The 13,581-nt window shown below is 37.7% G+C and overlaps 1 protein-coding gene across 2 annotated transcripts in view; it reads right to left on the reverse strand.

The window, feature by feature from the left end:
- The window catches only part of DCBLD1 (discoidin, CUB and LCCL domain containing 1), a 68,178-nt gene that overhangs the window by 35,048 nt on the left and 19,549 nt on the right, over positions 1 to 13,581 (reverse strand). For both annotated transcript variants that reach the window (XM_081044955.1, XM_081044956.1), the window contains exon 2: positions 6,141 to 6,353. In XM_081044955.1, the coding sequence (XP_080901081.1) occupies positions 6,141 to 6,353 (213 nt within the window). The remainder of the gene's footprint in view (positions 1 to 6,140; positions 6,354 to 13,581) is intronic.

Raw genomic sequence — 13,581 nt, forward strand, 5'->3', positions numbered from 1 at the left:
CACACACACACACACACACACACACACACGCTGGGGGGTGCCAAAAAATGTAGACTTTGGTCAGCGTTGCTCAAGCAGTAGTTTATGGTAATCAGAAGTGTCTGGACACTGACAGTAACCACTTTGAGCACCTCTTGTAATTGCAGAAGTCAAATGTGACTTGTATTCATCTTTTGTTATCAGTATATACTGAGTATTACAATTTTAATCGTTTTTTTCCTTTCTTAAATGTGTGCATATTTTTTTGGCACCGTGTGTGTGTGTGTGCGCGCGCGTGCGTGTGTGTATATATATATACATATTATTATTACAATAATATACATACGTATACATACGTATACATATGTATACATACACGTATATATATATATGCACCTAGGTGGTATATACTCTTATTTTGCCTGTTTTAAAGATGAGAAAATGGAGATACAGAAAGATTTAAGTGATTTGCTATAGGTCAAGCAGTTGAAAGTTAAGCACTAAGGAGGAATTTGGCTCCAGGAAGTCTAATTCCAGAGTCTACACTCTTAAACACAAGTAAAAAAATCCAGACAGAAACAAAACTGTTTAATCTGAATCTACTTTGAAGTCCGGCCTGGTTTCATCGGTCCACAGTGAGTCAGGTGGGGAAGTGTAGGAGACTCCGTCAGAACCAAGTCCTTCAAGTTTAGGTCCTGAGGAGCCAGGACCTGGTTCCCACCAAGATTCCCTGGCAGTTCTTCAGAGGGTCCAGAAGCAATCCTAAACACCACCCACTGTGGGAAGATCAGCTTTCAGGAGAAAAACTGGGACCCAGTCAATCTTCTTGAAACAGCAGGAAAACAGAAAGGACAATTCTTCTGGGGTCTCAGAGAGCAGTGGTGGCAGAGACAAATCTCTGAGTGAATTCAAATCTCTAAGTCCTTTGTGGTCAGCAGGACTGGAAATGGAACCTAACCAGAGGGGGAGTAAAGGTGGCAGGGTCACTAAAGAGTTTTAAAGTTGAGAATAATGATCTTCAGGATAAATTCACAGCCTCCCCTCTTCAGTGTCATAAACAAAACAACGTTAGATATTTAGTATTTTAAATATAGGTATATTGGTATGACACAATGCATGAATAGTACCTACTTTGCCCCCAAGCTCAATATATTTTAATGTTTCATAAAACTACTCTCTTATTTATTTTATACCATGAATACAAAAAGGAGACTGCGAATCCCTACCAAAGCAGCAATCTGAACTGTACTCTACAACAATTTTAAATTTAAAGAGATGTTATTTACATAGACTCCTTGTTTGAATCTTCAAATTCCAGGTGAAAAGTGAATTTCGTTCAACCCTAGAATAGCTTTGGCTACCTTACTCAAGTTTCTATGGTCTTCTGTGTTCAAACATAAGATGAGATTCTTTTCTAAAATTGTCCTCTGTAAAGAAGGCATCACCACGTAGTTAAGTCTTTTCAAAGTCTCATATCACATTGAATTCTTCAAAAAACAGAGAACTGTTTGGGGAAGACATGAGAAATAACCTAAATAAATGTAGTTTTGAATGCAAAAAAAAAAAAAAAAAGAGTCCACCCCATAAAGGCAGTATAAAGGGAAGCAAAGAAACATATTGTAGATTTAGTTCTTATTCCTGGGGGGATATATGACCTCACCATTTCTAATGTTGGAAATTGTTATAAACAACCCTTCACAATCACTTTAAAAAGTAATAATGTCATGTTTGCCAAAAATATATACTCTGAATTTAATCACGAGGGAACATCAAACCAACCCAAATCAACCGACATTCTACAAAATAACTGGTCAGAGACAAAGAAAGACAGAAACTGTTCCAGATTAAAGGACACTGAGAAATCATGACAATTAAATGCTTCGTGGTGCTGGATTGGATTCTACACAAGAAAAGGGACATTAGTGTTTCTTTTGAGGGAGTCTCAGTTACTTCAGTTATTTTGGTCTCAAACGAAACTCCAGAAGTCCCTCAGTTATAGTGAAAACAATCTTTACTAGGCAAAGTATGATACTTCTTAAAGATTTTTTTGACCAGGATATTAGCACACATGATCTTAAAAGTCAGTATATATATTTTATATCCAAAAATTTTCATTAAGTATACAAGTGAAATTTATTTTAAAAAATATCTTTAAAAACTGATTTTGCTCTTAAAAAAAGGTATTTTCTAAAGTAAGGTTGATATACTTTATCAACTTTGCTGCTTCTTGGCTGTTTCAAAGGTAGAGTCAGTGTCTTAACTCAGCCATAGATATCTAAGTGCATTCTTTTAATTGATGTTTGAATCTGAAATATCAGCCATTATTATAATACACAACAAACAGAAGAATAATAACCCCATCTTGTATGTACCGGGCCTTTTCACATCAATGAAATCAACTGCATATTTTGCTTGATTACTGTGAAAGCCGGTGTGGGCACACTACTTACAGTACATTTTGCTACCACAATGTGGATTATAAAAGCACCCTAAGCGTATCAACCAAACAAAACTGGCATGGGATGAACCATTAAAAATTAACTGCAGCATGATGAAAACTGTACAACTTCAGCATACTCACAATGGTTAATGCAATCACATCCCAAGTATGTCCACTCTTGGCAGAGCTTACAAACACCAATGCCAGAAAACATTATTCTTTTTCAAAACATTAATTCCATAATCAAAACTCTGATAATGTTGAGCCTTAAAATCTCTTGGCAGTGGATTTTAGCAACTAATTAGTTAATTTAAAAAATTGAGCTGGGTCAACTAAAACTATTCAGTTGTTTCAGCCACACATGTAATCATTAGAGCCATCGGATACTGGAATTTCAGGAGGTATTCCAGAACATACGTTCCCCCCCACTGCACTTCAGAGGGCACGCCCCTCCACTGCCAGCCCAATAGTGTCCTGGGTTCCTGGGACCCTGTGCTGACACTAGGGCCCTCCCTCCGCAGTCCTGCAGGCTCCTGTGGCCACACTGGCTACAGAAGGGCCTCCCACCCTCCCAGGGAGCTGGGCAACAGCCCATAAGGAATGCCCACTCCCTGAGTTTCAGGGCAGGACAAAGAATTTCTGCCCCCTCCTCCTCCTTCTTTGATTCCTGCACTCCGCAGGGAAGTTCAAACCAACCAGAGAACTGTTTTAACTATGTTAAAATATATGTTTAGCTAGTGGTTTTGGTCAAAGGAAACCTATTTGTTTATTTGTTTTAAATTAAGAAACATATGTTTATTAAAGAAAAAAAGAGATGACAATACCCATAGCTGAATCTTCTAAAGTCATACTTCAGCGTTTTGCTACAGTTATGTTCTGTCTTATTTTATTCAAAGGTTTTTTTTCTATCATTAAAACATTACTGTATATTCATATTTTCCTAACACTATATCATAAGCAGCTTTCTAGGTTAATGGTCTTATAAACAAATAGCTGTTTAATATCCCAAGTAACTATAACTTGTTTTACTTAACTAGTTCCTTGTCACTGAACTTGTCGATTCACTTTAAAAATCATTTATTCCCTGAGTATCTTCTACATTCAAACCAGTGGATTAAATATTGTAAGCACTACATATACATGTGAAAAAGTGGCTACTCCCAGAACACTATTCAAAACTACAAATGGTACAAACATTTGCATGTAACATATATGGCATATGTGTGTGTACACTTGCCACATGTGTCCCTAAACTATTTAATTCTTTTTAAATGTGCTTATAGGATTGAAATATTCTAATTTCCTTTCCATGTAGTCCTTTTATTACTAAATTTTCCTATCTTTGTCTCCTAGATTTGCGTTAGCATGACTGATCAGAAAATCTTTAAAGCAATCGCAAAAGAAAATCTGAGCATAATTAAATATTTTATCTTAAAAAACATCCCCAACCAAAACTATTGTCTACACTTGCATTTTATACAAAATTGCTGTATGATGTAATATGGGCTGGTCACCTGGGAAGGGTAATAATTTGCTGTGGTTATCTTTGTTTGGCGGGACAAGGAGAGAAGAGCAGATATCTGGAAACAGATGTCTTCGAGCCACAGAGACTGATATAAATCTTCCTTTCAACCCTAACTAGCTGTGTGATCTTAGGGGAAATTACTTAAATCTCACTGTGCTGCAGCTTTGTATTATACAAAGGAGTTAATAATATTTACCTTGCAGGGTAGATGTAAAAATCCCAGAAAAATCTATGTAAGGGCCAAGCATATGCCAGGCATACAAAAGACATTAAATATGTTTATTTCTACAGTGAGCATATGTTCTGTTTCTAAAAGACAAACAACTGTATATAGAAAAAATTTAAAGAGAAAATTTAATTCACTTGGCTTCACTGCTACAAGTGAATTTGTAATTCATTATTCATTTCCCAGGGACAAGTCTAAGTCTTGAAAATTCAAGAATCCAGAAATGTAGAGGACAGCCCCTCGAGACCCACCATAACCACCTCATAACCTAGCTCCTAACATGTAGTTAATCCCATGCCTTGCCTCCTTTCTGTGTATTTGTGTCGGATCAAAGACCATGGAGTAAATACCCAGTGGGGAAAGCTACGTGCATTCTCCAATCATGCTTCGGGGCAATTTGCTCTACTTTCTAGTTCTCACCTGGCCTTTGATTTGACACGGGAGCAAACCATTCCTCTGCTGCTCTGTCAGCAGGTAGAAATTAACTGCTTATCTTCTAGGAAAGTAGATGTTCCCCAGAGACATAGTGGAGTGGAAAAGCGGGTTCTGGATGGGCAGCCCTTCGCCACACACTTTATACTGGGGCTCTGACACTCAATCTTCTCTGAATGGGAACGAAATTTCCTGGCTAATGAGGGATTCCCTGAAGAGTGCCTCCAGAAGTTAATACATATCCGATTACCAGAGGTAACTGAACAGTAAGTGTTCGCAGGGGCTTTATGTGTTCCTGGAATTCTCATTTTTCCCATTTGAGTCAAACTGGAGTTGAAAACTTGTAAACAATTATATGAAACCATCTTCACTCTTTCAGAGTAATTTAACCATCATCAAAATAGACATAATATTCCCAGGGCTGAAAAGTCTTAGATTTTTTCCCCCCCATGGGGCCTTGATAAGTTTAAATCTCTGAATAGTGTCTCAGGGCTGCTCTGGGCCTCCATGGAACAGTGGGGGGGTGGTGGGGGGGAGGGCACACCGAGTGGGTAAACAACTCTGGGCCAAATGTAAGACAGCCTGAAACACTGCGTATTTCAGAAACTGCCTACAGAACTAGTAGGCACATAAAATTTTACCTACAACCTCTATCATTTTTGGAGTTGTATACAGAGAGAATTTCAGAAAATCTCTAATCTCAAAAGAACCTGTATATAAGATTTTGTCTTTGTTTTCAAACTGTCCAAACTCAGGTTTTTCCTTGGTTTTAGGATTGTAGGGTCACTGTTATGGTGATTTCAGATGCCAGTGTGATAACAGCACACACCAAAGTACAAAAAGCTTAATTTCAAATGGTTATTTTGGAAACTGTCCTTTGCACTGGCTGTTTCCTTACCCAGAAAACTCTGACCTCAGACATATGTGCATAGTCCACTCCCTCACTTAATCTGGGTCGCTGCTCAAATGTCCCCTTACTGGAGAAGACTTCCTAACTATCCCATTTGAAGTAGCACACCCTCAAAAAACAGGCTCGGTGTCACCTTAGGATGCTTTATTTTTCTTATTCTCACTTTTCTTTCTCACATTACAGGTGCATTTATTTTCCATCCTCCCCTTACTACCAAAGCAAGCTCTACGAAGAAGGAACTTTTGTTTTTTCACTACTATATCCCACCAGTTCTTCTCAGAGTTCCTGAACACGTGATCACTGTTCAATAAATATTTGTCACAGGAATGAATGAACTGTAGATGTTTTAGCTAAATGCCACACATCTCCAATTCTCTTCCCAGCAAGATACAAACTCAAACAAAGCTCCTGAGACACTCACACCAGGCTAACACTAACATTTCTTTAGATGTCTTTGTTGCAGATTATGAAGCAAATGTACCATGTGAGCTACCCCAAGAGTCTACAAAAAGCAAGTTTCTCTTGTAATGTTCCCACACTATCATACTCAGAAACACACAACTTGCAGCCCTTCCCCGACAACCACAAATGTTTTCATGCTCACAGAAACCTAGATCTCTTTTCTTACCATACTGATCAGAATTGCTGGTGAAGAGAAGATAGTCAGAAGCACAGGTCTGGGACTCAATATCCAAATCCCCTAACCTCAGAATCAATCTCTTCCCCTTCGGTACTGTGATCGTCTTTTCACAAACAGTGTGATTGGGGTAAGTCCCTGGATAATTCTTAGATGTCATGGTGCCACTGTCCTTATAGGTCACTATGTGCCCACAGCCATCACCTGTTAAAGGAAAGAAGATAAAAGAAGTAAAATTAATTTCTATTGATAAGAACCTTCTTTAGAGAGAGGGAAAAGCTAAAAAAATTTTTTAAAAAAGATTAAATTATTAAACAGTATCTACTGTTTCAGGTTATTTCATCTCGTTTCCCAGTTTAACCTTCTGAACACTGTTGATCAACTGTTTCATATTTTAGAATGGAAAGCCCTTAGCAAACACATCATTTAATCATATTATTTTTTTTCTAATCATCTATTTACCCACCCAAACTTGCACAGTAGGCCCTTGGCATTTACAGATTTGCCATTTGTGGTTTTGTCTATTAGCAAGGCAATATCATGTAGAAATTTGCAATGGAGAAATTAATATTGCTTACTTCAGAGGGTGACTGTGCTGATTAAACAAGATAATATGCAAAGTGTATGCCACTGGTCGAATCTGAGACAGGCTGAGAGGGTTTTAAGAGCCTGTCATTTAGCTGGGGACTAGCAATCACTGGACATTCATGTCTCAGTTAATAATGGTCACAGATTTGATGGTTCCTGATAGGCTCGGGGTGAATCATTAGAGAATGTCAAAGATCTCCTGTATTGAATGCTTGTCCCACACCAGACATGGTGTTATTGGAGACACCAGAAAACAGCAGTGGCTATTACACAGAACTCGGAGTACAACAAGAAATAGTCACATGTTCAAATAACTACAACACAAGGTGCTATGTGCCATTTCAGGAGATTAAACCAAGTGCTGAGGAAGACAAGAGAGAATCTATTTCAGTGAATTATCACTATTTCACTAAAACAAGAAATTTTCTTAAGGCTTCTCTGAATCGGGAAGTTCATCAATTGACCAACAAGTTCTTCCAGTGGATTAAAGTGACCACATTAATCACTCAAATAGCTAATGGCACACATAAGTGGTGGGGCTGCAAGGCAAATGAGCATACACTGCATTCAAATTGCAAAATGCTTGTGGTTAGTATGGCTTCACATAAACAAAGTAAGAATTTCTGCTGCAGAAATCAGTTGGAGAAGGAACTCTCTAAAGTAGTCAAACATGGCCTCTCCATCGAAGCCCCCACTAGGGCATACTGAGAATCTGAAGACCAAGGCGGCCTTCTTCCTCCCCCTTCCTCTTCCCTAGCTAGAGGAGTCATCTGGGAGCTTCCTTTTCTTCACTTCCTTCTTGCAGCTCAAATAATAATGAAGGCCTCGTCAAAATAAAATAAAGTATGGGGGGGTGGGGCAAAGAACTCCAGAATCTACCTCATTTCAGCAGACAAGGTCTAGGGATAGGATCCACACATTATCCAGAAAGTCCCACAAGATTCTGGGCAGCCCTGGCCAGGAGATTGGATTGGGGGAGGAGAGTTGACCTTAAGAAGAAGTGGTTAGAGACTAGCCGGGGGGAAATGTAGATGGACAGCTAAGATAAACTGACTATGAAACAAGGAGATGTAGGGAGAAGAAGTTGTGGAATTTATATGGTAGGCAACAGGGATCCATAGAAGTTTTACAGAAGGGAGATAATGAAAGAGGTATTTGAAAAAGAGGGTCAACCTGGTTGGATAATGACAGGAACTAGAACGCAGGGAGAATCTGGGTCAGAGGAGGCGTATGAGGGCTAGGAATGGGGTAACTGGAATGGGAAGGGAGGGGAAGAAAAACAGGAAAGTTTACAAGAAAAAAATCGACAGACTCAGATTTTCACTAGTTATAGTGGGAAAGACAAGAGGAGAAACAAACATTGAAATTTTGAGTCCAGAAATGATTAGAACAGAGGCTCATGTAGACAGAAAGGAAAACGCAGAGAGCCCACGGGTTTGGGGGCAAAAGTTGGGTTAAGTTTGAGGTGACAGCTATATTTCTTGGGCTATCTGGCAGTACAAAATTGTTGAGAATTAAATGAAATTTATGCAATAGTGAAACATATGGTGCAGAAATACACAATGCACTGGGTTTTCATTTAAAATTTGATTCGCCTGCTTTTAAAGGCTTTAATAACAAAAATCCAATGTACAGTATATCTTGAAAACTGGAAGACATGGCAAGTATACCAGCAGGCATTCTCACAGGGCGAATGATAAAGTAGCTGCCACTTTAAAAGAGACAAAGCCCTAGCTTGCCATCAGATCCTGGCCACTCATTTCTATGACTTGCCCCACCTTTGGAGGCATTAATTTTGAGCAACGCTAGGATAACTAGTGTACAAATGATTGTGCATATAAATATACACATAACTAAGCCACCAAGACATTGCCCGGTAAACATTTAAACGCCTCTATTCTTAGTACTATGAAATTCTGCTTTAATAGGAACAAGGAAAAACTTTTTTTAGAAAACACAGCTAAATATAAAATGAGGAGTAATTATATGTGAATCAACCTACACATGATTATTGTATTCTAAATTTTTTAAGTGACATCATGACAAAGGAATATCCCAGGGTGTCACTTTTATTCAACGCTGTCATTATACATTTTTCCAATCACTTGTAAAGCCCAAAGGAAACTCATTTCGATACTGGCAGAATATGAACAGGGTTAAGGCTTCAACCCTCCCATCACTACTTTGCGTTGGCGGATCTGTGCCTCCTTGGAAAAATTTCCCTTTTCCATTAACTATCAAAATGAAATTCTATTGAGTCTTTGTTCCGCCAAAAATCTTGAAAGGAACTGCTGAGTCCCAACTTATTAAAAAGCAAACCGTCATCAGAACTTATCATTTCAGTCCTGCCTATGGAAGTAGACTATTTATGGAGTTTTCCGTGGCAAGCTGTAATATGATAAGTTTATTCCAAGGGCATCAGGAATTTTTATCGTATTGTTCTTCCACAGTTTTGACGACTTCAAAGAATAGAGTTCACAATACTATATTTTAGAATCGAAAGTTTCTAAGAGAATAGATCTTAAATGTTCTCACCATAAAAAGAAATGTTAATTATGCGAGGTGATGGAGGTATTAATGCTATGGTGGTGATAATTTCATATTCTGTAAATGGATCAAATCAACACGTTGTAGACTTAAACTTATACAATGTCAATTATATGTCAGTAAAGCTGGGGGGCAAAAAGAACTAGAAATATGCCAAAGGGGAAAATGGAAAACTACTAGGGAGAGAAAACACCTATATATCACATATTGAATAAGGCAGATGCATGCAAATGCAAAACAACAGAGAAGCACTATTCTCATGGCCTTATTGCTAATACTCAGGTAGCTTAACTTGCATACGCTAACTCTAATTAATAATCCCAGACAGGAAGACGATAAAACGTGTTTAAAAATCTATCAGTTCATGTCCTGTATCTTGTGTATCAATGTCAATATCCTGGTTGTGATATTATAATACAGTTTTGCAAGATGTTATCACTGGGGGAACTAGGTACTAAGTACAGAACATCTCTCTGTATTATTTCTTACAACTGCATATGATCTACAGATATCTCAGAATAAAAAGTTTAAATAAAAAATTGAAAAAAAAGTCTGTCTGGTTAAGTTTGGCAGGAGGTAAAATTGAGGGGGTGGAAATGAAAGGGCTTCTATTTGCTATTTTATATATTTCTATACTATTTGGATTTTGTCATCTGTATGTTTCATCTATTTAAATTATTTTAATTGAATAAAGTATTCATACAAATTTGCATTGAAAATATCTATATGAAATGACAACTAATAAAGGAGGCCATTTTTTTATTCTAAAATCTTTGTACCAAACCATTTTCCAAGTTTCTCACATTTGTCTAAAAGGAGCATAGGACATTGAATCTGTGGGAGTTTCAAAACATGTGCCCCAATTTACAGCTGAGAAAACTAAATGTATATGGATTTCCTTAAGGCTACTCAACTGATGGTGGATCCCAGACTACAGTTCCCAGATGATCCAGCAACGGCTTTAGAATTTTGTTTGTTTTTAATTAAAGTTTATTAGGGTGACAACGGTTAGTAAAGTTACATAGGTTTCAGGTATACAATTCTGTAATACAGCTTTAGAATTCTTAAAATATTTGTCTCACCTCTTTGATTTTTTTAACACGTGTATTTGAGCTTAATCTTGAAAAACCACCTGAACTCTGCCCTGTCAGATCTCCCTTTAGATACTTTCACAACATTCTTCTGCTAAAAAGAACAGATTCCTAATAACTGCCTCTGGCAATGGTCATAAATAGATGGAAAACAACTGGGTAGAACATTGGGGAAGAACTTTAAAACGGACGTATCAGGTGTGTCACCATCTGAACTCACTGATGAATCTCATCATAACTACAAGTGAGACAAACAGATATTATGTGTCTCCTGATAGGACAAAACGTGTTCTATGCACCAACCCCTATAAGTACTATTGCCAAAAAGTGAAACACATGAATAAATAATTGACTCCAAATCTCACCATGTCTTTTGGTCTAACTTCAGTCAACAGGAAATGCAGGGGGCTGAGGCACAAGTTTACTGATACCACGAAGAAGCCATAAGCTGAATTCAGGCTGTGACAGTCTAGGTGTAATTGACCCAGTTTCTTCAACAATGAATTGTATGAACGAACATTTAAAAAAGTATTTATTTTAGATTAAAGGAAACTTAAGAATCACAACAACCACGTGAATCTTGTTTGGATCCTGATTTGAAAAACCCAATCTTATAAAACTACTTTAAAGAGATAACTGGGGTGTTAAAAAATATCAAGGAAGTACTATTCACTTTATTAGATGAGATAACGGTATTGAGGTTAGGTAAGAAAATGTCTTTTTTTATGGATTCCTGCTGACATACGTAGGGCTGAAATGACATGATGACATGAGGTCTGAGATTTCAAATATGTATGTCAGCAAAAAAGGAAGGGAAAAGAATAAGTGAAGAAAAATGGGAAAATGTTGATGGTTGCTGTAGCTGGATGATGAGAGTTCAGAGTTTTGTTTTGTTTTGTTTTTTAATTAAAATGAAAATAAATAAAGGTCAATCTTCAAGGGAAAAACTACAACTTTGCTTTTATGATTCAGCTCCATCTGGTGTTATGGGGACTGGTGGGCAGAGAGCCACAGTGATGCAGTAGTACAAGGTGACAGTTACCTTAAACTGCTACCTAACATTAAAGGGGGAGGGGTATGGAAAGAATGTGAAAAGAGGAAGTTTCCCCACAGGGAATTTGTCTGCTCTTCAAAAACGGGTACCACACGTTGTTTACCTTTTTCTTCCTTTGAACTGTAATTTAATTGCCCAAGCATATGATGAGTAAACTATGTATCATTTCCTCCTTTCCTTAGACTGAAAGCGCCTCACTCTGTAGAATTTGAAGGGTATTCCCTCCAATGATGGGCCTGAATCCTGGGGTTTTCTTGGCGCCATAGCTGGTTTGTGAGACTGACCAACCACCTCCTCAAAACAACTTACAAAAATAAAACTGAATGGATGAGGTTTAAATTTTGGAAAAAGTTGCGAGTACTCATTCATAGATTAAAACTTCCCAAGTGACCTCTACACAAAATTCAAGTATTTTAATTCTGAATATTTGAAAACAATCTGAATTAGAGAAGAATAGTCAAACTATGCTATCTCTATGCAATGTGATACATATTCCCCAAAAGTTAAGGTCCTGTTTTAGAAGACTATTTGGGCGGGGCGGGGGAGGGAGTTGGATCTCTCATTATTATATGTGAACCTCAAAGAAATGGTTGAAAGCCATAGAGTTATAGTAGGTGGTAGAACTGGGTATGAACTCAGGCTCCAGAGTCCACATGATTAGTCAGATCAGAAAGGCTAGCCAAGTAACAAACTTAGGGTGAAGAGAGGGGCCTCTCTGCCGCTCGGTCAGAATCTGGGCAACATTAGGGCTGAAGTGTCTATGCCACATGTCTTTACGGAAGAGGGCCAAGATTATTTCATTTTAAAGCAGAATATGGAGGATACATATAGATAATGAAGAAAAAAATGTTTAAAGAGTATTTCTATAGCATGGGATCACAAGTGATTTTTATTTTATTTATATATTTATTTTCTAAATTTTCTACAATATGAAAACATTATATATAAATAAAACAATTAAGAGTACCCAAATCACCTAATGTTCTTTGTAACATTCAAGGCTACTTTCAGCATTAGCATAAGTTATAGGCTAGAAGAAGTCGCTATAAACCAGTATACCCAAACTGTCATCAAAACCTCACTCAACAGAGGTGGCCGGATGGCTCAGTGGGTTAGAGCGTGAGTTTTGAACAGGGTTGCTGGTTCGATTCCCACATGGGTCAGTGAGCTGCCCATGTCTTCATGTCTTCAACTAGACTGAAGACAATGAGCTGCCGCTGAGCTGCCACTGAGCTTCTGGAAGGGCAGCGAGAGGGCTCAGTTGGTTAGAGCACGAGCCCTCAACAAGGTTGCCGGTTCAATTCCTGCATCGGATGGTGGGCTATGCCCCTTGCAACTAAAGATTGAAAACAGCAACAGGACTTGGAGCTGAGCTGCGCCTTCTACAACTAGATTGAAGGACAAACAAAGACTTGGAGCTGATGGGCCCTGGAAAAACACACTGTTCCCCAATATTCCCCAACTAAAAAGAAATTACTTTAAAAAATAAAACAAAACAAAACTCACTCAACAAATGGCTAGGAACTTGATATAATGTAGTTCCCATCTGAAGTTGCTCACAGTCAAGGGGAAAGGTATGTTAACAAATCATTCCTGAGAATAGTGACAGGTCCAGAAACAGAGATATGGACTCAAAATCTGTTCTCCAGATGCCTGAAATAAATGAATATGCTTCTACCTTTCAGCCTTTAACATCAGCTATTCAAAAAGTATTGGATATACAATGTATTTTCTAACTAAGCTTAAAATAAATCCTAGATACTTGTCTACATTTATTTAGTCTACTGTAATTCCAACCAATAAGAAAGAAAAACAATAACTTCCTTAATAGACTATTTCCTTTTGATAAGAAATCATGTTCCACTAAGAAAAGTGAAATTAAGATATACCTGGTACAGATTAAGTTCTGCAATACTACAAAGCATGATTTAGGCATTAAAAGAAAACTTTTAACTGAATCATACCAGTTGGAAGATTATTTGGATGAAGTAAAATTAGTTGTGCAAAAGTGCCTTCAAGATTATCAACTCGTCCCTAAAACAAAACAGCAGACTTCAAACTTTCTTAAGACTTATAGTTAGAATACAGATTTTTCATCCCAACCTAAGTAAGCACACATATATATATACCCATGCATAAATAACAAACAAAA

Source organism: Rhinolophus hipposideros (genome assembly GCF_964194185.1).
Source record: "Rhinolophus hipposideros genome assembly, chromosome: 3".
NCBI classification, from domain to species: Eukaryota; Metazoa; Chordata; class Mammalia; order Chiroptera; family Rhinolophidae; genus Rhinolophus; species Rhinolophus hipposideros.